The sequence below is a fragment of the Anopheles coustani genome, chromosome 3 (genome assembly GCF_943734705.1).
Source record: "Anopheles coustani chromosome 3, idAnoCousDA_361_x.2, whole genome shotgun sequence".
NCBI classification, from domain to species: Eukaryota; Metazoa; Arthropoda; class Insecta; order Diptera; family Culicidae; genus Anopheles; species Anopheles coustani.
Genome location: NC_071288.1, coordinates 96,411,653 through 96,439,596, shown reverse-complemented (window position 1 = coordinate 96,439,596; position 27,944 = coordinate 96,411,653). Strand labels below are relative to the sequence as shown.

Genomic DNA, 27,944 nt, shown 5'->3' with positions numbered 1-27,944 from the left:
GATGTCCTTACTAAACTAAAACAAACAAAAAAGTAAGAAAGTCTCCATTTGAATATGGCACATCGATTTGAAAGCATTTATTGATCAATTGACTCTAACTGTTACAAAGAAAACCTCTAGATACTCAACAACCACTACACATCATGTCTATGTCTAAGGCAGGGACAAACACACAACCGATACAACGCTACAATAAAAGCTGTCTGAAAAGGATCTGCTCCGCCTCGCTCAAAGGAGCCTCTGTCTAAGCTTTGTAGAGAATTTCGTACAGTGGACTTGGCAGATGCTCGGCCACGATGGTCTTGAGCTTTTCGTAACGCGTGAGCGGAGTGTAGCGGAACATTGGGAAAGTGCGCGTGATGGAATCGGTCATGGCACGAATGGTCGAATGGAAGTCACCATCCTGTGGAAAAAAAGCGTGGGTAAATAAGACCTTCGGGAGCATAGGATCGCTGCGGACTTACCCCACGGCAGTACGGTTCAAGCGAACGGATCGCCTGCTCGAAATAGTCCTCGCCGTACGTTTCCTTCTGCTCGTCACTCAGCAGCGCCCACATGGCCTTCGCCTGCTCGCGCATATCCTGATCGTCGAGCCAGGCGTTTCCGGCGGCAAACTCGCTCGCGCAAATAATCGACACACCCACCTTGCGTGGCTTCAGCTCCTGGCGCAGGCACGAGGCGAGTCCTTCGATGGCGGCCTGCGTCGCACACTGGACACTACGGACCGGCGACGGCAGGTGAGCCAGGGCGGACGAGAGGAACACGACGCGTCCATTCGTACGGCGGATCAGGGGAAGCATGATTTGGGTCAATCTCGAGGCACCTGCGATGTAAGAAGTCACTCACAAGGGGAGAAAACAAACGCTTTGCATTCGGCGGATACCTACCGAGCACGTTGATGTCGAAGGACTTCCGCATGACCGGAAACGGAACCCACTCCAGCTCGCCAAGCGCACACCACAGGTCGCAGTGTATGAGCGCCCACAGGCCGGGTTCGCCCTCCGGGAGGTGTTTGGTAATTAACAACGATGCTTCCAACATCTAATCCGGGGGTGGGAAATAAAGAAACCGATGAAAACCTAAATACCTACTGCTCCCAGTATCTGTAGACCCCTGTTTTCTGAATTTAGTAAGTTAAAATAAACACCTTTTATTCCATCTGAATCCTAACAATTTCTGTAGTCATTGGATAGTTTTTTAAATACATTTTCTAACACTGCTAAAAGGCTCTGCTGTCACGAGAAGAAGTGTACTTAAATTGAAACCTTCCAAGAAGAGAAGAAAAGAACCATTCCTGGAATTTTCCTCTCCACAGTTCCCTGCGGCTGGGGCAAAAGAGTGTTTCAACTACCCAAAAATAATCTTTCCCAGAATTAGTGTCCACGTTTTATTGTTTCAGTTTTCATCAAACAATAAGCAGGGTGGAGGAGGGGGGCGTGGGTGAGGAGAGTTTCCATTCCATTGTTTGCTGACGAGATCTGGCAGGACATGGCATAATTTCGGTGGCTAAATAGTCGTCCTTGCCGAAGCGTCCATCCAATTATGGCCAACAGGGCAGAGGATTTTCCAGCAGCAGTGGGTGGCCATTTGACGTCCGTATTGTCCGCAAACGAACGGTGGCGGAGAGGCGGGAGTGAAGGATAAGCACCGATGGCTTCGAGGAAAAATGAGCCTTCAGTCATCACGCTTCGGGCGTGATTGTGGGAGAAGTAGTGTATAAAGAATGTATTTTCATTACGAAATGTCAATGTTTGTTCAACTCCCTCCCAGCTGCGTTCGGTGAATATTGGATCGAAGTTTGTTGGAAACTATAACTTCATAATCGAATGGAACTGTCGGGACAGAAGTCGTTCCAATACTACACGAGCGTAGGATGAGGCCGCTGGTGCAATGGCATTTTGGGCGCTGGCAGTTCTATCATATTTATTCAACATCGTCCAACGCAGCTGGACCAGGTGGGTTCAACATCAACATTGGGGTGGAAAAGTGTATCAATTTCTTCAATGAAGGGCCAAAAGGGCGTCCTACTCGATTGATGTTTCTTTAAAGGCCGCGTGGGAATCAACGGTAGGTTTATTCGTGCGAGAATTTTAAATCGATCTCAGTTGGTATCCTTAAAAGAATCGCATAAACACTCTGATAAAGTGGTAACAACATGAAACAGTACGAGTTTGAACGTAAAAACAGTCTGCTGAAACAGACACGAAATAAGAGATTACGTTTTTCTTTTAAATCAAGGGTTGGGAGGGCAATAAAACAGGATAGCGCGTTTCGTTGTTTTAAAATGGTAATTCTGCTTTTTATCTTTTTCTTGAGAACGCAAACGGAAAAAATGTATATTGAGCAAGATAGTGAGAAAATAAACCTACCACATCAACTACTTAAATATGTTAACAGATACACTGAAATGCTAAACCATTGTTTGATACAATGAGCCAGTATTTTAGAAACATATCAAGGATTTTTCTTTTCAAAACTAAATCAACGCAAGGTTTATCACATTCTGGATTCAAGCTCAGAAATTGATATCTTGTGTTAAATCATCTGAAGATATCTACATTAAAACAAAAAGAAATAAAATTTTAGTGGTTTTGGTTCGTGTAAAAAACTATGTATCGTCGATAGCAGTATTTTTTATAAGTGGTTTGGAAAACAGAGTTAATAATAACAAGCCACATTAATTTTTGTTACGATTGCAAATGCATTACGGAAACTGAATATGTTTATTGTAATTTGCACGAACCGAACGATGCATTAATGTGCAATTTATGCAAACGTAAAGTCATCATATTCGGTGGAAAATCGATTCGTACCATTTTATGTAAAACAAAGTTAATTTGTCCAGCTGCTTTCGGGTATCATCTCGGTAGTTATCGTTCACGCCACCGCACAAACCACACGCAGCCATCGGCCCGGACGGATAATTTGGAAACGGCTCGTTCCTTCCGTTTGCTGCTTTCAAAGTCAAATCTCAGCCCAACTGGAACCGATACTTTGGGATGGTAACATCCACAGTCAGCTGACGCTTTCGGATCCCGTTCTTGTCCGTCGTCCGTGCGAAAGGGAAGAGTGTAAATAGCGCGGGGAAAACGAAGCGGCCATTGCTACGCCAACTACCGCATCCGAAAACTCTCATTATCATATTCAAATTATGCGCACCTAAAGGTCCCCCCCGTTCGTGGCCCCCTCCTCCTCCACAACGGGCCAACGCTTACCTCGACCTCGCTGGTCACGTCCAGCTGGAGCAGTTTGAGGCGGCCAGAGGACAGCGCCTTCAGCATGGTCGCATCGTCGTTATCCTGCAGCTGCTTGAAGGCCGCAAACACGGTGAACCCAAGGTCGTCGAGGCGCTTGGCCAGCGCCCGGGCGAGCGCCGACTCGCAGCCAGTAATGAGGACAGCTTTTCCCAGCGGCGAAATCTGCAACCGGAGAGTTACACACATTAAAGATGGTTTGTGCTAAGTGAGATGCAAGATGCTTATCCGTGCATTAAAAGCGTAAATTACATTGCTAATAGTTTAAATTTGTCCTCATCATCCTTCGTCGCTTGGGATTATTTGAAACGAGTTAGTTTGAATCGAATCTAGAGTTTTGATTTATCAAAAACTTTTAAAATTTTCTATCTTGAATCACCACTTTGTAAAACTAATTTATATCAAAAGCTAGCCAGGATTCCTACATTCCTGCTTTAGGGATCAAGTTCCATCAAACCCTTGTGCTTGATATCGGATTTTACAGCATTTTCTTTTTGAGTGAAGTGAGTTTCCTCCTCCAATCACGTTCAAAAAGGTCAAAAAGCATCTCCCAACGATGGTTCCAAATCAATCCGGCCTGATCAGTATTTCCCTCTCCCAAAGGCGTCGGTCTTTGTTCCAACACGAGCGTGTTGGCTTGATGAAAAAGCAAAGCCTGCTTCATTTGAACCTTTCAACGGTGGGCTTCTGCTTAAAAGAAGCTGGAATCATTTGACACAAATCTTGAGACGAGAATTTCTCCGAAAGAATCACGAGTGCCATGGGGACGGGACGTGATATAATCGTTCATCGTAAAGGGAAAAAAGGCTTCCATTAGCTTTCATAGAAGCTGGGAGGGCAATAAAATGAAAGGTTTTCTTGAACGGTTTTCATCACAAACACATTATGCCTAGAATGTTTTGATAGAAAGTTTACGTTGGTGGGTTGCGAAATAATTATGCCAGATTAAAGCCTGTGTGAAATAGTTAATATTCTAATGAAGTTCGGAAAATTGTTTTCCCATCTTTCGTGCGAGTTTTCGCTAAAACAACATTTATTTTGCATACATTCACATGCTCCACGTGAGAAGTAGTCATACTCTATATTTAATCGTTTTTCTTCCCACTTTTATTCAAGTTTTCCTAAGTTCAAAACCATAAATGCTGTTCCACTATTATTATCGATCTCTCGTGAACCAATGGAGTGTAAATGATTGCACCGTTCCATGGAAAGCGTAAAAATGTGAAACCCTACCGATAAGAAACAAGATTCGAGGAAAAATATTCAACCATAATTGACACAGACGGGCATAATTTATCGTGATTATCATGGGGCACAATGTTGTGTAACCTTGATAATGGCGGCTGCAGAAGTGGAAACATAATTCATTCAACCGAACGCCGTTCGCACTTGAAGCTGTGCCAAAAGGAGGGCGGGAGGAGAAGTCGTCGAAAGCACAGAATGGAATCGTTCTAACGACATTCAAAATCGGTTCGATTGCTGCATCGATTGCGAGCGATGGAAAAACGAAAAGTCAAACTCCTTCGACCGGTTGCAATTTTTTTTTGTGCCCCCCAACTTCGACACTCCGAGAGTGCGTGGGCTGACGAAATTAATATCCAAACACTAACGGATGGCCACCGGTAGAGAGGATCCTAGCATTTTGTGTGTATGTCGCAGTGCCACCCACACTCGAGAGTGATTCAATTTAATGTGACGATGTTGGCATTCTTGCGCCAAAGAAGTACACCGACACGTGGAGAGACTTTTTGGAAGCTGCGGGGCAGGAAAAGGTTCTCGCGATGAATCAGAATCCTGCCGAAAGGGGGGGAGCTGGGGAAATAGCGAAACGCGACCGGAATGGGCAAGTGCGTCACCATATACACTGTCGGGGGGGCGCTTCATCGTCCAGAAAGCCATTACACAAATCTTCCCACATCGTACGCTGGTTTGAATTTTATTTCACACCGAACGGTAGTTTGAGTTTTCCCTCGTCCCGCACGAACCTTTGGAAAAGCCAAATCAATTTTGTCCCGCTTTTTTTTTATTATTCCTTGATCAGATATCATCCTTTCGCTTCGGACTTTTATTCTTCGCTTTCCACTTCGACGTCAGACGGGGCGAGCTCTAGTGTTCTTTCTCTAGCGTCTAGTTCTTAGTTCTTAGTTCTTGGTGCTTTTATTTCAGACGATGACTCCTTCTCCTCCTCCACCCCATTCCGGTGGCTTGTGGAAAGCGATAGCCTGTGGTGCGTTCCCAGCTTCGGAAGGGATTGCGTGCGTAACAGACGCCATCATTCCGGCGACATCCGGGCGGGCAGCGCGAGGAAAGGCGTCGAAGGGATACGCAATTCGATTCGATGACAGATGAGTTTGACTCCGGCCGTCTCTCGCTCGGGCTCGTGCCATCCCTTTCTCACGCTTCCATATCCGCTTCCGGATATGCCCGAACGAACGTGGGCTTTCAAAACGTCCGCCATCGTCGTTTTCCCCCGTTTGAAAAAAGGATCCACTATTTCATTGAATAAGAATCACACCACTTTCTCAGCGCCTGCTACGCCGCGCCCTGCTTCCTGCGGGGATTGAGAGATTTTCCGCAGCAGCAGCAGCAGCCACCGCCTGCTAACGATCCCATGCCGCACGGATTCTCCCGAATTCGAACAACTGAATGAATGAATGAAAATTACGCGCCAACGGGAAAAACAACGCCTGCTAGAAGCAACGCCACGCTCGCCATCAATGAATGACAATGATGGTCGTCGAATATCTGAGTCATCCACCGACGGGAAGGGAGGAAGGGAGGGAGGGAGGGAGAGAGAGTGGAGAGATGTGCTGGTGGCGTTTTGGCCACGTTGCTTGCCTAACAATGTTCGCCCGACGACGACGACGACGACGCGATGATGTTGTTGATAGCACATTCCGGTCATGCCGCATCGAGGACGCGGCAAGGGCAAGCAAGGTTCAATTTTAATATCCATCCTTGAAGCAGAACGCTGTTTTTCCCTTCCGACACGCGGGGGGGTTTTGTTTCGCGTTTTTCCTCTTTGGAGGGAGGGTTTTGAGAGGCAGCATCAAAAGCCCGCCGGCGGATGGGGATAAGCTGCCGAGCAACGCCCAAAAAAAAAAAAAGGAAACCACGGAATGTTGGCGTTGGCCGTCATCAGTATTCAGATTTCCCACGCCGCCGTCAGCTCTACGCCTCTCGGAATGAGGAATCAAAAATATTGCTCGCACTGGTGTGGAGCACGTGTACGGTGTGGGTAGCAAGGAAAGCTTTTCCCCCACCGCCCGGGTGGAAACGTGTTTTGCGGCGATGCTTGCGATACCGAGCGCACCAGCACAGAATATTTTAGTGTACGCCAAATGGATGTTTTGTGGTAAAATATTTTTAAAAAAACTTTGCACATAACAAATGCACCCAACATGGCTCGTTTATGTTTAGAAAGTTGAAATTGGGATTCATTTAGAAAAACAACAAATGAGTAATTGGAAGAAAAACCTTTATCAAATTAAGAACATTTATGTAAACAATAGAGAACTTAATAACTTTGACGTTACATTGTTTTTAGTTACACTTTTAAGAGAAAACTCCACTAAGTAAGTTTGTTTGACCGCGTTTCTGTTTGAACACAGAAAATGTTTCGTTTGGAGAATAGACAAGTGAGTGGATCTTTCGTGGACCTCTTCGTGTCAATCACAAAAGTATGGCTAGTGACGTCACTCACACACACCGCAAGTAGCATTTTATTTATTTTTGACCTTATAAAAATCACCATCCCAATCGAGCGTCTCGAGGGCACGGACATGTGTCTCAAGGACCATCGAAATGAAGATTCCATCGAGTACGAAATTGCTTCCTCCAGCGCACCGGTTCCTACCGTTACAATGTGATTTGTTGTTGTGGTTAACATGTTTTGCCAACTCCAAGTTCTCCTCTCAAGATCTGCGTGTTCATCGTGGTCAATTGGTTTTTACTTTGTTACTCTTTCTTTCTCCTCAGAGGGATGTTCCCTTTTCGGGGATCGGATTCCATCGCTGTTAACGATATAAAGCTGATCGAGGAGCAGAAGAAGTGTGACATTCTGCAAATGAGCCCCTGGAAGTCGTTTGAACTTCATCTAGGGACCTGCAAGTCGGATGAATCCATAAAGGCAAACAAATTTACCAATAAATTCATGTTTATTCCATTCTGAAACCTTGGCGGTAGGGGAAAAGTTCATTAAACTAATCCGTAGTGCAAGAACTAAGGTCAACGGGAAGCGCAATACAATGGGCAACTGTAGCAAACTCCTATTACCATCTTCTTGTAAAATTCGAAAGATTCAAGGCAAACGTACAGATCAGAGGTTCTCAATATTTGCACTCATCTCGCATCATTTTTCCCTGTTTGTAGTGTGTTTTCTATTGTACATGCAGTATACGTTTTTTGTCAATGTTTTCACAAACAATGTGTATTAGTCAGTAGTCAAAGTAGTGTGTTTATACTCAGATGTTGAGAGTCACTGATAAACGCGAAAATAAAAGAATATTTCAGTAAACTGCACGCCGCTTCAAGGATACTTTCAATCGCACACGTGAGATACAACTTTTACAAATTCTTATGTGGTAGGAAGCAACACAGCGACGACTGCCTTCGTAGCCGCTTCGATCGTTGCGGTCGTCGTCGTCGTCGTCACCGGCTTTACTGGAACGCCGTTTAGATGCGGAACTTTGCCTACTTCAATAAAACGATCGGTGCCATCGATCGTGTCGCTTTAGTTCCCACCCGACCGTCCAAGAGTAAACACTGTACACGTCTGCAGAGTGATTCGCACTAGTGTAGGCTTCTTTCCCATCCCCAAACGTGCTTCTGGCCAATTCAGTCGCTAAAGTCGCGCAATCAAACAGGACTTTCTGGCAGCTGAATTGAACCCACGCGGAGTGCTCAAAGTTCATCGTAAGTTGATCGTGGTTTACAGTGCGCCTGTCGTGTTTTTTGATAACCTTAAAATCTGTCAGTTAAACCTCTAACATTGTGCCTATCTGCCCTGGTGTAACTCAATTTGAATCGTTATGACATGTTTAATATTCCCCGAGTGGACGATATGTTGTGTTAATATAATTCTGAAATTAATTCAATAACACCAGTTAAGGGAAGTTGATTTATCGATCAGTTGTGAGAACAAACCTGGAATGAAGGAATGAATCTGAATTGTTCCGGTAGGATTACGCTCTTAAATCCAATGAAACATGTTACAACAACGGATATTCGCACATAACGTCACAAGATTTGCACAACAATGACATGTTTGGTTGCGGGTTTTTTTAAGGTTAACATTCTACACAACTAAAAATCCCTGGTGACAGCCATAGTGGAGATCTCATGTGACGTGCTGTCACGACCGGCTTAGGTAGATAAATCCGGATTTTACCACAACGTGCTAAGGTGATTTTTAAATCGTTATACAACTCCCAACCGACGAAGATGTTGTGTAAGGTTGGGCTGAATTCCTCCCGGTGTCGATAATTGCTACCATGTAGAACAGAACTGTCGTCAGGAAAATAATGATGGGTTTCCACCCTTTGCACCTGCTTGAAGCTGAGGCTCCATTGGGGGGGAACAATGTTTACTTTTCCGCGCAGCCATCGGGAGGCCTTTAGTCCCCTTTCAGCCCAGCGTAAGATTCGTTTTGCTCCGACGGCAATCATTGAACTACTCCACGTCCGTCATCATGATCTTCGAGCTGAAGCTGATGACAAAACCGCGTGCATGTGCAGTTGGCTGCATAATTGCTGTGATTAAGGCGCTTGCATGACGTACCTCTCCGGTGCCGTACCGGACGATGCGCCAGTTCGAGTCGGGGCGTGGATCCGGTTTATGCGCGACTGTGATGAAGGTTTCTCATGCTAGATTCTAGACAATGTTGGAAGTGGCTCGTTTTCAAGGCAGCTAGAGGACCAGATCCACGCGGATGAGTTTCGTTCGCGATCGATCGTGGTCAGGTTTTTGAAGGTCAAACCGTGTTCGGAAACTAATTTCGCCAGACGGGCAGGTTAATAACCGCAATAGACGAGGACGGTGAGGAGCGGGAGTAGAGTAGAAAATGATGCCTCCGGCGAAGATGTCTCAAATCGATAGCTGCGCGAAAAATGGCAAACTTTCGGCAGGTTCTACGATCTGAAGGAAAACCGGAAAATCTAGTTCAAGGAATGTTTGACAACGCGGGAGGAGTCGATGGTTTTTAGATTTAGATACGCACCAGCATACCTTACCTACTGACAAGGCGTGCCAAAGGCGTCCAGGTGGGCGATTTTCTCTTCCAAAAACAGGAAAACAAGAGAACAAGTTGCTTCGTCATTCACCCAACGGTCGATCACCGATCGCTGGAAAGCCCCGGAGAATGGGAAGGTTAATCGTTCATCAGCCTCGAGAGGTGTATCGGAGAGGTTCGACTTAAATGATTCGCACATTTTTGAGACATCGAGATTGATTTTCCACGCCTCGTCGGAGGAGACGAAGAACTATTTGGAAATTATTTCCGGTAGTGTTCCAAGAACCTTTTCCCAATGACTGGAATTGAGAGAAAGTTTCCAAATGTTTTACGCTTCCCAAAGTTCAAAGCCCTTCGTTGGGGAGTTTTTACATCCGTAAAGAATTTAGGAAGAAACTGGATTGTCAATAGCTCTGCTCGAGAAACTATTCCGATTAGAAACCGGTCTGGAAGCGAACCAAAAACGCGTATTGAAATTCATGGCAAAGCTTCACTGAAAATTTCCTTCACAAATTAGCAGATGAGCGCGATCTGGTCTGGTTCAACAATCTCCCAAGCCTAACGGACACTCCTGTGGGTCTCCTCACTCCCGGACTCCTATGTGTGTTAATGTATTCGCGAGTCCCTAATGTGTTCGGGACTCTAAAGTCCACTGGTAGGAACTGGTTTTGCGGTACGAGAAATTAAGAACACTCTCAAAGGAAATGGCAGCAAACACTTTGGAGAAGAGAGTTTGGAGGATTTCCGTCGAATTTCAATTCGCCAAAAAGTGTCCCAGAAGCTGTCGGCTTGTTCAAAATGGCGGTGCTATCAGGTGCTCGTCTGGCTTCTACCGTTAATCAGGAGTTGTTTCAATCAGGAAAATAAAGAAGCGAGAAAATTTGATATCGGATTGAATTTTTGTGAGGCCAAATAAGTTTCCGCGTTAGGTTGTCTATTAGCATACATGTCACACTTTCGTGCTTCTTTCCGAGATCTCTCTTTTTGGAGGTCAGTGTAAACATTAGAGGTTCAAGAAGCTGATAAATGGTTCTCGCGATGGTTTAAATCGGAAGATATTGAAGAATCCTGCATAGATTGTTTCTGTCTAGAGCATAATTTAACACATTTGAAGCTCTCTCATTTCGACTTTGAAAACACTTTAATAGATATTTATATATTCCGTTGAATCGCATACCTCTTGAAAAATTCAATTCGACAGCAGATAATGAGCTGCACCGACTGAGTCTTCACCGACAATGGCTTTCAGTGTTTGGCCTTCAAAGATAACATCCAAGCTAGAAGCGGATGACACCCAATATCGGAAAGATGCCAGTCCCATTTGGGAATACTTTCAAAAAGTGAGACCGGACCGAAAAATAAAACCAAAAGTCTCAAAACTGAAAACAAATCACCTCGTGGCGAAGTAGCGAGAGAGAGAGAGAGATTAGAGAGATGGAAGCTAGTCCGCTTAAAACGGGGCCACAACAACTTGCATCATTGGAAGTCTGTCAAAACGAAATACTAACAAAAAACCAACGCACCGTCTAGGGTTCATTGCAAACCGACTACAAGACGGCCCGGTCAAAACTAACACCCGAATGATGGCGTGTTTTACTCAACCGCTCGGGCGACGGCCTGTTATGTAAGGCTTATTTGGAACAGTTCCCTACCGTTTGTCCGATAAAAGCTTCCTCCGTCGACTTAAACGATGTGCTTGTTTTTCGAGGATCGTGATGACACATTACTTCCCGCCTCGATCTTGCAAAACGGTGCTCATCTAATGCCAGGCTAATCGATGGCTTTAGCGCGAATCATCAACATTACCAAAATGGCTTGACTACCGAACACCTTCCGTGGTACAGCTCCAGTCAGTCAGTTAATCGGCTCGCGGACACTTTCCCCTCGATGACACTTAGCCAGGTGAAGGTTTTAACGCGAGCTTGTCCATCGAAGCTTGACACGAGAGATAATTATTGACGACAGGCCTTTGGAGCTAAGATCCTGACGCAAGATCTCAGAGACCCCCCTTTGAAGCTGATATGTGTTTCAATCCTTCAAATGAGTTGGGATTTTGTGGTGGTCCACTTTTCAGAGAACGGATCTTCCACCAGCGATTGATCTCGATTGGTTGAGGTGCCACGATTATCCCCTGAACTTACCTAAACGCAGCCTCAGGGGGGGCAAAACACAATCGTCACATCTCCCGGATAGTTTGATTGACTGCTCGCCGTGACTGATCACCGACCGATCATCGTAGCGACGATTATCGAACCGTTACCCTCAGTGCTGATTATTATTCCATAAAGATGAGCAAAGGCTGATAAACGGTTCGCCTCTTGTTGGGCGCAGAAAGATTGCGGTATGGCGAGATTCTTGCAACACGGACGGAATCTATTGAGTGCTCCACGCGGTAGGGAATTCGCTTTTTGGACTATCCGAATCAACCTCGCCTAGCCGTGAAACAGTGTTGAGTAACGACGGCGAGCTATTGCTCATCAACTAGATTAAATAAATTAAGCACAAGCTTAGGCGGTAAGTGCCACGAAGCAACATCTGTCAAAAAGACACCATTGTTTCAGTTGAGTTCGGCCCTTTATTTCACGAAAACAGACCCTCCATTTACCAAACAGAAAGTGTGTCACGGCCCAGCCGTGTAAGACTTGCACAAGCAGTTGTGCTGGGAAGTGCCAAAGATCACATTCACGGACGGACCGGAACTATCCGCGCCCTCACTTACGTCAGCTTTTACGACGAAATTGAAATCGGATAAATCTGCTGACGCATTCCGTTCTGGTCATCGATGGACGGAGTTGTTTCGGGTATTTGATTGATGCACGTTTGTGGTAAATGTTTACATCTGCAGGTCCAACGAATTAATGTAAGAGAGAAGACGATCATTGATCAAGGAGATCTTCAGTATATATTCCAGGGATTCCTACAATTGTATAGAGTACTCCCTGAGCGCTCCCTCTTCCAGTCAAGTTGATCTAGTCTATTCCCTGATCCCCAATCGACAGTAGCCTTCACAACAGAATACGGTCATTGCCAGCGGCGACCTTCGAGCCCGATATGCACGTTCACTCCGAGTCAACTCATTGCACATGCATGACATTTCCGGAAACCTCGCGAGACATAACTGCACTCGAACGACTGGAACCCGGTTCCATTAAGCAGAATGTTAAAAGGAAAAACGGTAAAGCAAAAGGGTCAGCGCACTCTCTCCTCTTCCGCATCGTGGAAGTGTGGAAGAGATTCCGCCAACCGGTCGATTTTGTTACACTTTTTGGAAAGTCGAATGGAAATGACGGCGGGTCGTCGTACTTCCCCCGGTGCATCGGGTCTCAAACCTTGTCTACCTTGAAGTGTATTTTCAGTGTTTTCACCTTTTTATGCACCCACTTCACCTTGAGAGTGAATGGAAAATGCATTCTGGTGTGTACTGCAGTTGTAAGATTTCTAGGGTTGAATTTTAATACAAACAAAACATGACAAGATGAATGTAATTACTGGATGAATATTTTGCCGTTTACATTCTTGCAATCTGTTTGACTATAAATTGTTGTTAAATCATAAAATCATTTTTAAACACTCGAAGCCAAACAAGCACCAAACGAATGTTCAAGTCCGAAGGTATAAACTCTAGTTCAAAGCGTTCCGTACTCCGTATTTTACGTCTCGATTTGTTTCGCGGCGGCTTCCGACATCGGAACGCACGGCTTGTTTACAATCACATTCATTTCCGACTTCAATCGGTGCCGAGTTTTCCACTCGTTTGTTTTGCTTTTCTTCATTTTACATTTTTTTTCTCACCGGTTCGGTGGAAATGAGAAAATAGTGCTGCCTCGTTTCGATTGGTTCATTCTGACAGTTTTTTTTTCGACTTCTCAGCCTACTGAGCTCAGCACAAAAAAAAGTAATGACTTGTTCAACACTCGCGTCGATGGTTAATTGCTGGCCGCGTCGTGTGTGTTAAAAACATGCCGGCGCGAGCTAAAAATAATCGCTAACGTGTACGGCACGCGCATCGGGCACTTGTTAATTGAAAGATTTGTCGGTAATTTAATGGTTATCTTGTAATGAGTTGATTCGTTCGTTATGTTCGTTCTCAACATGAGTACAAAACAGGTGATGATTAGTTGATGTGTTCTGAAACATCTGTCATTTACCGCTTCTTGAGGTGAGTTTCTGTTTCATGCTACTGGTGATTCGTTGATTGATCTAATAAAAGCAACATTTTCTGCACATCAAACCATATGATTTGCACCTTACTCCCACCCAAAGTTGCCCACTAATGCCCTCTGACGTATGCATTTCGATTCGATAGCTCCGAAGACGCATAACTTACGCATAAATTAGTTGCGAAATCATGCTCCGAGCGCGAAAACGCAACATCATGGTGATTGATGAGCCATTTTGCGCAGGGAAGGAGAGGAAAGCGCATCGTTCCGGTCCTGAATTATTTTATGGTGTGTGTGTTTTTGCTTTGCCGTTTACCGAAATGTGCCATTTGCAATAACATCAATTGATCTGTTTGCCTACACAGTCCTTTAATTCGTCGGTTAAGGGCCAGGGATGTCAGATCCGGGAAGACGGTCGTCATCGCCTGTTAACATTTCTTTCGACGCTTGGCAGCATAGAACAATCGAATATGCAAATAATTAAAGATGGTCCTAACCTGACGCGTTGTTTGAACGATGGCTAAATGTTGACATTTTATTGGTCCAACTTTGGGCAAACATCCGTATCGTGTCAGAGTCCAGCGATCCCGGATCGTTCTTTCGCTCGACTCTGATTCGAGAAATCGAAGAAAAGTGCGATAATACTACGGACGTAAAACCCACAACCGGTCTCGGCGGCCACGGGTTACTTTCGGGGCGCGGTTCATAAAACAAACCAGTTTTCACCACTTCACCATTCGAAGGAGACGAACTCTTGGAAGACTATCGCCAACTTGAAGCGGTTCGGTTCGGAACTCGTCCGTCTGCATTGCAACTGTTATTGTTTGCCGTTCAATTAGACTTGACCGTGAGGGTCGATGGTCACCGCAAGTGTCCACACACCGGACATTCCGCTTGCCCGCTTAGGTTCCGTCGTGGGATGAATTTCCATCCACTGCTCGAATGAACAACCTTCTGAAGCGATAGAAGCATGCACGGTTGGACTCTGTCGGGCCTAACTTGGGCATTTCCCTCATGATCCGCACAAAGGGGGAAAAGAAAGTGAGAGTGGGCTGCGTGCCTGCGGTTGTGGAACCCAATTCCGTAATCCACGCGCAACCGAGCTCCTCGGTAACGCTCGCGATGGAAAGACGTCGATGTTTGGAACCTGAGATGGAGGGTTCCACGCCAGCTTATCTCCGTCGCTCGCGAGCTCCGTTGTGTCCGAAAAGTTTTTGTCCATTACATCACAGCGCCGGGTGAGGGTGAAGGTAGCGTGTAGACGAGCTCCTTACCCACCGCTGCCACTCCAACCTGATCGTTTCATCTCGATCGCGGGAAACTAGCACGCGTAACATAACAACCGACCGGCTGTGATACTGGTGTCTGTGTTTGTCGGGTTGCACAGGTGGGCCACGTGGGGAGGGGAGGTGGGACCGGCAGGGGCTTGAATATTGCTTCGCCGTTTGGGAGTGAAATGCGGTGTCCCATTCACCCTGCGCTCAAACTCGTTTGGAACTCGTCGTTCCGCTTCGGGAATCGAAGATGTGGAGCAACGCGTGCAGGGTGGTGGTGTTGTTGTGCACGTAACGAGGCTGGGGAAAAGTGCTCAATATCAAGTACACAGTGTACATTGGGTCTGGTGACCTTGGGGAAGCGAGGCTGCTTTTCACTGTGAAGGTCGCTCTACTGGAAGGAGGTAATTGAAGTGTTTGCTGATGGTCATTACCAATACCGAGTCGTGAGGAGTATGTTGCCCGTTAAGTCCGAGGTCAGTGGGTCGATGATCGAGTGTTCGATTGCCGATTTAAATGTATCTTAAAGTTGTACAGGGGATGAAAGGAACCGCACGAAGAAAGTATAGATAAGAGACGAAAGGTTTCCTAAAGCGAGATAGTTTTTGATCAAGCATAAACTCATGTTGTAAAGATCGTAACTCCTCACTCGTAACCACAGTTGGAGAAGACATCGAATACACCCTAGCTGACGTCAGAATTCAGTAAAATGTTAGCTAGAGCTATTCTGGACGTTATCTAACATATTCGCGGGTTGAAGGACGCAGGCAGTCGGGTTGAAACGACGCGTACACGATCGACGCATATCTCTTGGCAGCAATCGCGGAATGCGCATGTCAAATGCAATCCACCAAGAATTGAACAGATTGAATTACAAACGTGCATCGAGTTGTGGAGTTGGAATGCAATTCATTCAACTTGTCGCGTCATATGGAAACCTCCAGTGAGTCGCAGGATGTGCAGTTGGAGTGATAAATACTGTCATGAGGGGCCATAAGACCTTTGTGAATAAACAACAGATACTCATTTGTTTACTTCCGCAACACGATTTGTTTGGTTATCGTCCCGACTTCGGACGTCTCTAATGCAAAAGAGGGTTTTCGATGAGAGACAGAACATCTAATTGGCAGTTGACAAAGCTAAAAGATCTCTAGAAAATTAATGTAAATATTATACTTTTTCACAGGTTTTAAATGACGATTTAAAACAAAGGTAAACTGTGGTATCAAGATGAAACAGTAATTTATGATTGGGCCATGGTGTTAATGTGCGGAATAAAACATTATGCATCTGATTATTATTTCTTCACTTGAAAAAAAAAAGGTCTTTGGATTTTAAATCAAGGTTTGGTGCCTTTTTTCGATCTCCCACGTATCCGATAAAATGAAGATCAAAGTAGTCACAGAGATATAAATGGATTAGATAGATTTGTTCGATTGGAAAACCCTTCTTCCATGGTCACAGCCTCGGTTGCCGGGGTTCGGAAACCCCATGCCCTCCCTTCCCCAGCATGCTCGTTGCGCGCGGAACTCAAACTGCGTAACGCGCGCTGCGGTTCGGAATTTTCACAGTCTCAGACCCTCATGAAACCTTACGCAAATGCTGGGGCTCATTAATTACCTCCCTATTTTTTTCCGGCGGCATTCGGCGAGAGGCTGCGGTTGGCTTGCAACTCGGCAAAGAAGTTCTGGTTTCTCGTGAGCATAGATCGTGGAGGAAGTTGCACTTTGATGCAGTGGATCATCAATCATAAGCGTTGTTCCACTCCAACGGGTTGGGCTTACGTTAAATAAAAGCATATGCCAACGTAGGATACTAACATCGGGTTTGTTGCGCAGTTGTCCTCGAAACGGGAGCCAAGTCACTCATCCCGCCACGAGATGCGCCTCGTCGGATGGGAAATCGTTCGCGTGCCAAATGTTATCTAAACCTGTTATCTGTTTGCCATCGTCGGAGTCGTCTTTCGTCGTCGGACGTGGACGTAACAATTTAGCAATCCGGTGACCGATTTGCCTTGTTTTCTGCAGGGTCAATGGCCTGCTTTTCGATCGGTGACATCGTCCAATAAAAAGAGAGATTTTGATAATTATGACACTGCCAAATATCACAAGGCGATTGGAAAACTTCAGTTTTAGAAGATCAGTTGAATCGGAACCTTTAAAATCGAGGTCGCATGGTTCGTTTGAGCTTTTTATTCCCGCAAGAATGAGTACATGTTCTACATTAAAATGTAACTTTTCTGTTAGTACCGTCTCCTTCTACTGAGGGCTTACAATATAATGATAATAATAAACAGCCTGTAAGCTGGAGTTTGTCCAGCGTTTAGCGGCGTGGTGCAACATCTCGTAAGGGCCCCACTCGAAAGGTCAAATGGTTGGCGTAATTGCTGATCGAAAATAGATGAACTGCAGCTGCTGTAATGAGTTTCTCGAGCTTCAGCTTATAGGAAGGAAGCATCGGTGGGTCTATTATTTTTAGACGAAGCCCAATCCCTTACAGCAAAGGCTTGTAATGAGATTGGCTCGCTTTGCATGTGTGCATTCGAGGCGTGAAATTATTACTCCACCATCGTCCACGACGATAGAGCATGGCGGGGGCATAAACACCCACCCCCATCCACACCTCAGTTATTGATCGCTAAATGTGGCTTAAAACAAAACCCGGCGCTGACTTCTTGTAGGAGGAGAGCCCCGAGGTCTAGCTTGGCCAAGACCAGGGAACGTTTGCAGATTTCACAACCGACGCTGACCGACCTCTCGATCGACCCCTCAGTCAACGGAGGGACGTGCCGTGGCGTGCTGAAGATGTTGTAATATATAGAAAACAAAAAAAAAACAGATACGTTTCAGAACAACAGCGGTACTTGGAGGTGATCAAGGAGAGACTTTGACCGGGAGATGTTCGCCAGTAGAAACGAATAAAACCCCACCTACGAGAAAGACCGACGTGGATATACAGGCGTTGCCAGCCAACTTTGCCTCGAAAGCGGGTGATTTTGTCTCCAACGTATTTTACTTTGAAATAGCTCATCGACTGTTGTCTCTAACTCATCTCATTTTGTCTCTAACTCATCTGACTTTGTCTCTAACGCATCTGGGTTGTCTCAAGCTGAAAACAGGGAATAAACAAAGTAATTGTGGTTATGATACGTTATAGAACTCCAAGAACAACATTATTGTTTTTGCATGCTTTAAAGCTATTCTCATGTAGTTTTAAACAATTTTGCATATGCTTTTCTCTCGTGCATGTATACGTATGTCAACCAAGTAGGCTGCATTGTGGTGTTTAACCCGGTAGCATAAACGCACTATCTTAGCAGAGCTAGAGACAAACCCAGATGCGTTAGAGACAAAGTAAGATGAGTTAGAGACAAAATGAGATGAGTTTGAGACAACAGTTGATGAGCTATTTCAATCATCGACGGGTTAGAGCTGAACATAGGTGGCAAACCCTGTAAGTAAACGTCTAAAACCGCCTCACTTCACTCTCACTCTCTCTATCTTTACCAAAGTGTTTGACGATGTACTACGAGACATCGACACTAAGCTGAGATGGTGCGTGTGCATAAATTGTTTGTTTCGATTTAAACATCCAGCGACAAACGGCGTGCTGTTGTAGTTCCAAGAAGGTGGGGAGTATAAATCGGCCAACCTACCAACCAGGCGTTTACACTGTTGACCAGTTGGGCAGCTGAACTTTGCTGCTTTCGCCATCGACGGCGGGCCAGGTCAGGGTGGGCTGTTGAACCGAGCTTCCTGCGCGTCCGCTTGGACACAACACTTGCACCAGAAGCGCATCGAAACGTGTCGAGACTTCTGCGACATCGCACATATGAATGTTGTTGATACACTTTGCATAATCGACCATGGGTTTTAAAGAACCTTGGACAGTTTTGCTTCTGGTGACGGTTTGGAGTTAGTTCGACGTTATTTCCAAGGGTCATCAGCTTTGTAGCGAAAACTTTATGTTTTGGTTTTCTGCGCTACCGGGTTATTTATCGTCAAGCACAAATGTGAGTGAAATGTCAATGTTTAAGATATGCTTTAGCTTATTATCTCGTCCAATATCGCACGGTGTGACCATGGGACAGAAATGAAATCAAAGCGGAACCAGTTCGACTCAAGATGCATTAAGTTTAGTATAAATTGTTTTCCAATCTCTTATGAATGAGAATAATTCATTGGCACAAGATATTTTTTACTTCCATCGCTAGAAACCCAATGCCGGTGGACATTTTTTGCATATCAATATAGGTATAAAATGTTGCAGAAAAACAGGCCGTAGATCATTTGCGTGCGAAAGACAGGGTGTCTTGGAATAGCCTAGGAAGCAAGGAGGACCAGTGTGAGTCCGGTTTGGGACTCGCTGGAAGTATGTCAAAGTTGCCAAATTGGTTTGCCCATTTGTTGCGGGACAAGTTGGTGGTGTGGAATTTCACCTCATTAGTCTGGGAGATGCCGCCTATGTTGGGTCAGCTGATGCCAAATTGGATTACGGTTTGGTGCAAGCTCGTCACGCAGGAAACGATCGCACGCATACATATTCGCGAAGAAAACCCCCACATTGTCAGGTTAAAGGCTACCATCTCGTGCCCTTACACGTGTGGGTTCGACCTCACGAGGGCTGGGCTGAAGGCGACCTTCAAAAGAACTGGTGTCGCGGTTTCGCTACCTCCGACGACTCCTCCACATTTCCAGATAACCTCGTTCCGATGGACAGGGTGGAGGGAAGGAACTTATGTAATGGCGCACGGTGGGCACGGTAGACTGCCTTCAATGTGTATCCTGCGCGCCCTGCCGACCGAAGAAGAAGACGAAGAAGAGCCAGAAAAAGGCTGACCTCTTTCTCTTAGGGGCCATGCGTCTTACTCGTCCGTAGGTCGATCTTTCTTCGCTGAACCTCAACGTAGTTGGGTTGGCGATAATTTAGTCACCCAGTAGCCCCCCCCCCCCCCACTTTCCCCTCACCCTCCGCTGCTCCAACGCAACTCCGGCTCGAGATAACACAAGTGGGGGGTGGCGTTCGCAGCCTCGGAAGATCATTCCGCCGTTTTATCACACACAAACGGAGGCCCTACCCCACCTCCGACACCGTGAACCCACAACCCTCCCCTAAGCTACCCAGCTATGTCTGTTTTCTTCATCGTGTCAGCCTTTGGGGAGGTTCGTCGCTTACCCGACTGTTGAAGTCTTTCGTTTTTGCGCTTTGCCCTCGTGAGACTTTCGGGCGAAAATGTATACCTTTTTCGTTAGTGTTGGTGTCGCTCACGATGGTGGTGGAGGGGGAAGGAAGATCGGTGGTGGTAGGAGAGGGGGAGAGAGGCTTTATTGACGACACGACACGGTGCAGTAAAATTCATCCAGTTTTCAGATTAGTTTTCGGCTGCGGTAACCGCATCCGTTCCGAGGCAGGTTTAGGCCGGCTCGCCCAGAGCGCCGAGTTAGGCTGTCGGAGACGATCAGTTCGATTCGGACACGCGCTCGGAACGGTTACGGCAGGACGACCCAAACGCCCTGCTGCTTCATCGCTCCATCTTCGTCGCTAGTGGTAAAGCGCTATTCTTTCCTTTCGCTTTTGCTGTCGGTGAGAAGTGTTTTTATTTTTCGATAAGAGTGTATCCGGTTGCGATTTCAATCCGCCAAGATAAGAATTTCCCAAAATTAATGGTGGAGGATTATTAAGAAAACGATCTTTGCCTTGTCTCCCTTCGCGTGAAAGTGTCTCTGTTGTGTATATTTGTGATCTTTCTGTAGTTTTATTTAGTTGACTTTTCAACTTTTTTTTTTACGAGTGCAATATTACCAGTGATTTTTTCCTAAATATTTCTCTTGTTCCGTTTTGTCCTGCAGATTATTAGGTGCCGAACTTGAAACCGAGAAGCCATCCCCCCTGTCATTTTGCTCGAAAAGAGCGTCGAGGTTCCAGTGATAAGTTGTGTTTTGAGACGAGTGCGCGCCATCAGTTTAGCGTTTAACAAAATTCGCCTTCAACAACATGAACGCAGACGGCATCAGTGAGCCCAGCGGCGGGGTTCTGGGCAGAGTGGTGAAGTTTTTCGTTGATAACCAAGGTTCGTTCGTATCGCTCGTAAGATTGCCAAGGATTTGTGTTATGTGTTTCGCTTTTCCGGCTTGTAGATGAGCGCACGAAGGAATGGTTCCTGTCCGGATCGATAACGCCCCTGATTATGCTCCTCGTTACGTACCTGTACTTCTGCCTGTACGCCGGACCGCGCTATATGGCCAAGCGGAAACCGTTCAAGCTGGAGGGCGTGCTGATTGCGTACAACGCGGTCCAGGTGCTGCTCAGCGTGGTGTTAGTTTATGAAGTGAGTGAATCATGTCTACTGTATTAATTTTTCCTTTATTTCAGATGATACTAGTGATTACTTAGATAGTTTACCGTTTTTTCATTCGATGTTAAAACAATTGTTTAGACATTCTTTTTATCGGTTTAGTACTATTGTTATTGAAATCTCTTAAGTGTCTTTAAATTCGTTTGTATTGTGAGGACTTAGAAAAGGATTTTTTTCGTGATCAAGATGTTACACATCCACTTAACTGTGATCGTATCAAATATGTCACTCGTTTTGTCAATCACATCATTTGCAAAAACCAGCTGTTAGTCGCTATCCTGTTTGTTTTTTACTCTCGATCAATCTCGCCACAGAAAGCAAGTTCAGTTTATATGTTGACCTTTTTGTTTCGCTCCGGATTGGGCAAACGCATGCTTATAATCACCTTTCGCTCGGTTGACTGTGTTTATTATCCATTTAGTAGGTCATAAAACGTTCCACTTGCGTGAGTAGGGGTGGCTTTATATATGTGTTTAATTTTATTTGAGATCGACAATCGCAATTAGGTTTACCACTTGATAGCTTCATGTTTCTCTGCATCAGTGACTGTTATTATCAACCGTTCATGGTACATTGGACGCAAAACAATGTGTTTTATTGGCACTTCAAGACGATCCAGGAAAATTCCCACGGGCATAACCCACCGAGAGTGGTTTGTGGTTTGTGTTTGATGTCTAATTAACAACGTCAAAGTTGCCACTTGATTACGCAATGATGCGTTCTTTGAACGATGACTTGACAGACTAATGAAAAACAAGTTAGATTAATTTGCAAGATCGTGGTTATTTAAATGTTTTGTTTTATTTACAGGGAATTGAAGGTGGTTGGAGGCAACATTACAACTACCGCTGCCAGCCTGTGGACTACAGTCGAAACCCGGTCGCCATGAGGGTGTGTATCACGGTCTCGTAACCTATCAACATAGTTTCATCTTCACTTTCTGCGGTATTTTCCTCCATGCTTCTCCTCCGCAGATGGCTCGTGCCGTCTGGATGTACTACATGTGCAAGGTCGTCGAGCTGCTGGATACGGTATTCTTCGTGCTGCGGAAGAAACAGAACCAGGTTTCGTTCCTGCACGTCTACCACCACACCCTGATGCCGATTTGTGGCTTCATTGGCGTCAAGTACTTTGCCGGTAAGTTACGACGGTGTTGATATGTTTCCCCCCTCCCCCCACCTCGATAGTTCAATGCTTTTCGGTGACACTGGAGCAAGGTCAGCACCGTCAGCATCTTGAGACGGTCAACCATTTTCACGGGATGGTGTGAAAAGTGAACCGAACGGAACCAGCTTCGAAGTTCTTGTGCGACCAAAACACACATGGACACATTTGAATCCTCGGCCGTGCGGACGTTTCGAGCGCTAATTAGGCCCCGAAGAGACATGCTTCGCTGGTTTGGCAGGGGACAGAGGGTTTGATAATTTTGCATTTCGTGAGACGCGCTCACCTTCACCAACTATCTTCACGCACCTCCGGTTTCACGGACGGCTCGGCATCGGTTCCCCTTGAGCGGTCGGCGTTTGCGTCAGTCAGGGAAAATTGGTCGGACTTTGGCATCAGCCCGATTCGTATCAGCGAGAAACGATGGAATGATTAATATTCGGATCGTTAAATTCGCTTACCGATGCAGGTAGAGGTCACCGGCGCTGGAATGGAGGAAACTTTAACCTCAAGTCCCACCGCGAGTCACCGTAACTTGGACCAGTTTTGTGTTTTCTTGCAACGTCTGCAAAGTTACCCACCACCGAACAACTTCGTTGTTGTTTGCGACTGTTTTGAAACCTATTAAATAATGTGCCCGAGGTATTGCGCGCTGGAGGACTCGGTTTGTTGCGTTGTTTATCGGGTTCAAACAACTTTGCGAAGGATTAACGAAAACTTACGAGTGTATCAAAGCTGGGAAGCGCCAACAACTGGAGCGATCATGATGGAGCGGAAAAAAAACCTTCCACCTGTTTCCTGTCTTACGGAGGCGAATCGAATCGTGGAACTAATTAATTTTCTAAACCAAACAACTAACAGTCTATCGGTTGGCTTATATTGAACCGCTTGCAAGCCGTAGTCGACGCCGTAACGGGGCTGGTTGGATTGCAAATGTTGCTGTTGCGTTTTCTCTCGATTAAATAATAAAAATAAGATACATCCCGCCGTCACGTCAGCGGCGGAGGCCGTGTTCCGTGTTGAGGAGCGCACAGGGAAGGGTGGTTTCGGACTTCGATTTGAATTGGAAACCTCCACCACAGCACCGATGCTGTGTGCTATCGCCTTACAGACGAATCATCTATAGCCGTCTGACGTTGGTGCTCACTAAGACGTAGTTACAAACACTAAGATTGCTTCCTAGTCCAAGTCGAAAACGATGTGCGTCGAAAAAGAAACGACTGCTTCAGCATACGAACCACTCTCGACTACAAGCATAAATAACCCGGCCTTAATGGGATTAAAATAAATAGTTAGAAGCTGCGTCCGATTTGAAGGGAGCGTTGTCAAAAAAAAAAGAACTAACAGGGAAATGAATGATTTGATGGGTTTTTTGTTTTTTTGTTTGTTGCTTGGCTGTTGGCTATTCTTTTCTGGGCGTATTTTGGAAGACGTGGCTACAGTCTCTTGTAACACCATTCATTAACACCCGGACAGACCCCGCCTAGACACTAATTTGCACGGCGTTTTCAGGGGAAACAGGAGAACAGTAAAACACACACTTGACAGATCTGTGCAGCAAATGACGTTTCACATTAACGATTTCCGGCCTCGGAGTTTTCGGGCGACGCTGTACTTCCATCAATCAGGTCCTAACGTGCTCGCGCTTATTTCTCTGTGTGTTTCCGTTTCGCAGGAGGCCATGGCACGCTGCTGGGAGTCATCAACTCGTTCATCCACGTGTGCATGTATGCGTACTACATGCTGGCCGCCATGGGCCCGAAGGTGCAGAAGTACCTCTGGTGGAAGCGCTACCTGACGGTGATGCAGATCGTAAGTACCGGCTCGTGGGCCAAGGGAGAGTGTGTGTGGGAACCGGTTATCCGGAGTTGTAAATTCGTCTCGCCTAGCTCTCGATTGTCTTGCTGCCCGTAGTGCGAGCGGATTTTCATAACCGGCTCGTGGATGTAATTGTTGTGCTAAAATTCCGACTCCTTCCCCGCCAGGTCCAGTTCATCATCGTGTTCTTCCACACGGTGCAGGTGCAGTTCCAGCCGACCTGCGGCTACCCGAAGTCGATCGCCGCCCTGCTCACGCTCAACGCCGGCCTGTTCATCTACATGTTCAGCTCGTTCTACGTGCACTCGTACATCCGCAAGTCGAACGCAGCCTCGAAGCGGCTGGCCAAGCCCGGCGAGGAGAACAACAACCAGTTGGAGTGCAAACCAAAGGACGCCGCCGAGGCGAACGTGCGGACAGCGGTCGAAGCGGGTGTGCAGGCCAAGAAGGACCTGTAGGATGGATGATGATAGGATGCAGCGAAAACCTCCCATTTGCCAGCGGGAACATGTGCGTGCCAGCAGGGAAGTGGATACCAAGAGGAGCCGGGAAGGACGTACGTACAACAACGGAGAGAGAGACTATCCAACCGGCCGAAAACGCTAGACGAGATTGACTACAACCAAGCAAACGCTTTCGTTTGCCTTCTGAAGAAAACAGCAAGTACAGGGAGTGCTCGGCCGAGCGAACCGTCTAGCTCTAGCGCCACCAAAAAACCTCATTCTACAAGTTCCACTCCGCACGCCGGAGCTCGCTAGAGTGTTGGGAAAAGATTTTCGGAGTCCGGGATCTGGGGCGAAATGCAGGGTTCAAACCCTCTACATTCCATTCCTTCCCCACACCCCCCCTTTCTTGATCTCAGGATGCTTACCAACTTGAACTGAAAGCTTGAGCTCGGCCGGCAGCTGCAGCGCCCACGGAGTTTCCGGGCTTCGAAACAACCCGTTTTTTTTAATTAGTTTTCAAATGCTGAGATTCTCGGATAGAACCGCTCTCACCGCCAGTTACGATCGTTTCCGCGTCCTGACGAGCCTCGTCGGCTTCCGCTGCGTTGGTGTGAGTGTCCGGTGTGCATGTGTGCCTGGGTCGAAGTTTGGCTGACAATCATCGCAACGCCTCCGTTCAAACGAAGTTTAGTCCTTCAGGAAGCAGTGTATTGTTTAACTTACGTATATTAAGCCTAAACCGTCGCGTGAGATGTATATTGTGTTGCTAGAGTATTTAATTTAAAATGGAAATGAGAAACGGTATAAATGCTTTGGTTTATTGCCTTTTTACTGTCTCCACACCCGAAACAGAGTCGAACATTTCATGCTGAACCAATTTTTGAACGAACGAAGTAGGTCACGCCGCGCGTCTAACATTACGAGCGCCTAAATGTATGCAATAAGTACAACACTTTTTCGTTGAGTTTTAAAACTCAACCAACAATGATCATTTACACAAATGTTTAACAAAACACAGAGAGACGACATGTGGTGAGGAAAAAAAAGCACTTGAACAGATGGAAAACGTGTTGTGTACTTGTTTGTTTGTTGTCAAGAAGGTTCTTTGCAAATTAATGCAGGTAAGACGGAGGAAAAAAAACGAGGTCCTCTCCCCGCCCTCCTTCGAACGAATGCACGTCACACAATGCGTCAATGAGTTTTCCCTTTTGGAGGCAAGGTTTCTTGACGTCAACGGTCAGCCGCAACAATCTCAACAACGCAAGCTGAAAACGAAAATGTTCAAACACAACAAGATGAGCATGTATGGTTGTAAGCAAACAAGGTGTGTTGGATGTAGAAAACGTTAAGAGACGGGTTGTGGGGAACTTTTCCCCAATCGGTTTTGTAAGAATTCACACTACTCAAAGCATATGAAGGTCATATACCGCATTGTGTGGCAAAAGGAGGACAGTTAAGCAAAAAAGGACATTAGACAACAAAAGCATTAAATCATATTCAGGTTAACATTGTTGCTCACGCTGCCTCATTATGTGGATGAAGTTGTTCAACTGCTCCAACAAGAACTGAACAGAACTTTGTTGTTGTCGAGTTGACCGGTTTAAACAACCTTCAGCAGTTCAGACATCGGGCTTCCCGGTTTCTTACCCAAAAGCGGGTGGGGAAGAGTTTGAAAGTTGCAAGATTTATGCAAGACTTTGTTTTTCCGCCTGCATCCCACTTTTGCCACAGTTTTCGATCTTTTGAGGCGCTTCCCACGCTGCGTAGCGCGTTCACATCGAAGTGAATATCAAAGGAGCATGCAATCAGTAGGTACGTTCCTCTTTCTCCTTCTTATTCTCTTTCGGCCTCCGGACTCCGGAGTGCATCGACGGTAAACTCCCTGCGCTCGCTTCAATAAGCAACAGTAGCAGTATTTTTATATGCTTTTCCATGTCGGCGCTGTCGCTAGTGGTTTTTCCGTCCGCTAACCTACCTTAAGGCTGTGGTAGACGAGCGCCCCGCTGACGGTCAGGATGGTAAACAGGATGAACAGGACGAACGCGGACACTTGGGAAATTCGCAGCAGATTCAGCACACCGGAAATGAGAATCGCTGCAGCGTGGCAGCAAATAATCGGAACCAGCAGCCGATCGATCAGGTCCCAGGGCAGCTCCCGAGGAGCGGTTTCAATCAGAACCGACCCGTGCCGGGACATGCGGCGCTTGACCGTGGGCGTCTTGCTTTCCCGGCGCTGCGTTGTTGTGCGGAAAAAGAGATGGAAGAGAAAAAAAAAATACCCGACATGAATGATGGAATGAAATCCGCTCGTCATATTGCTTCGTACATTTGACGTTAAATAAGTTGATCAAAATCAATTTAAATTTGATGGAAAACGCCAGCGAGAGTCTTTGAATTTTAAAAAGATGTCCTCCGATGTATTGATGTGACCTTATTATGACACTGAAGGTGAAGTGGTTCGTGCAGATCGGAAACTCCTCTAGAGTTTTCCCAGTTTCCGTGCATTAAACCTATTAATCTTATGTTCTACGAGTTGAACTTTTTGTCTTACCTTGTTAAGCGGGTTAGGTTGCATTTTGGATGACTTTTCGCAAAACTTTGCTAGGTCGTTTTTCTTCTCTTGAACTCCGCCTAAAGAAGCAAAAGTTTCACCAATGTCGATGCAAAAACAAAAAATGTTTCCAAGTAGGGTTCACTTCTTTTCTATTTGCACCTTTTTACCACCAAAGGTAGATTACTGGAAAAGTGGATAGCATTACAATCTTTCTTAATAATTAAGCACAGAACACTTGGTACACTTAATTAAAACTTTTTCCTGAAAAAATGCTTAATTTGCACAAAACGCGGCCTTCTACGTTCATCGACGTACACTACGCGAATACTTCAGAGAAAAAGGAATGCACTAACCGGTCTTACACGAAGAGAGTAAAACATTCGACACCTTTCGGGGGAAGCACCGAAACCGTAACCGCAATCTCCAGCATTCGGTTTCGCATTCGGCGGAACATAAACGGTGTCCGTAAGCGGAAGGTGAAAATCGCTTCCGCGGAGGAGTGTGCGAGTTTCCATTAATAACGCAAATTACCAAGGCGGTTCTGATTCCCTGACGGCCAGCGAGCGAAGCGGGAAAATGTACAAATGAGGTCCATTGGCAAGTCCAAATTTAGAACAAGTCTGTGCGATGGGCAGTTGGGATGAAGCCAACCGCACGAAAACCTGGAGTGAAATGCACACAAAGTAAAAC

At 46.0% G+C, this 27,944-nt stretch overlaps 2 protein-coding genes across 2 annotated transcripts; one reads left to right on the top strand and one right to left on the bottom strand.

The window, feature by feature from the left end:
* Positions 1 to 55: 55 nt before the first annotated feature.
* Positions 56 to 27,275, bottom strand: LOC131270418 (D-beta-hydroxybutyrate dehydrogenase, mitochondrial). Its single transcript, XM_058272421.1, has 6 exons — positions 27,252 to 27,275; positions 26,676 to 26,933; positions 3,216 to 3,419; positions 888 to 1,041; positions 465 to 823; positions 56 to 403 (listed from the first exon to the last, which is right to left on the bottom strand). The coding sequence occupies exons 1-6, from the start codon at positions 27,273 to 27,275 to the stop codon at positions 245 to 247; spliced, it is 1,158 nt and encodes a 385-aa protein (XP_058128404.1). The 3' UTR covers positions 56 to 244.
* Positions 20,912 to 24,712, top strand: LOC131271865 (elongation of very long chain fatty acids protein 7). The gene is made up of 6 exons (XM_058273424.1): positions 20,912 to 20,987; positions 21,055 to 21,245; positions 22,083 to 22,163; positions 22,247 to 22,409; positions 24,112 to 24,248; positions 24,422 to 24,712. Exons 1-6 carry the CDS (start codon positions 20,912 to 20,914, stop codon positions 24,710 to 24,712), a joined length of 939 nt encoding a protein of 312 aa, XP_058129407.1.
* Positions 27,276 to 27,944: the final 669 nt, after the last annotated feature.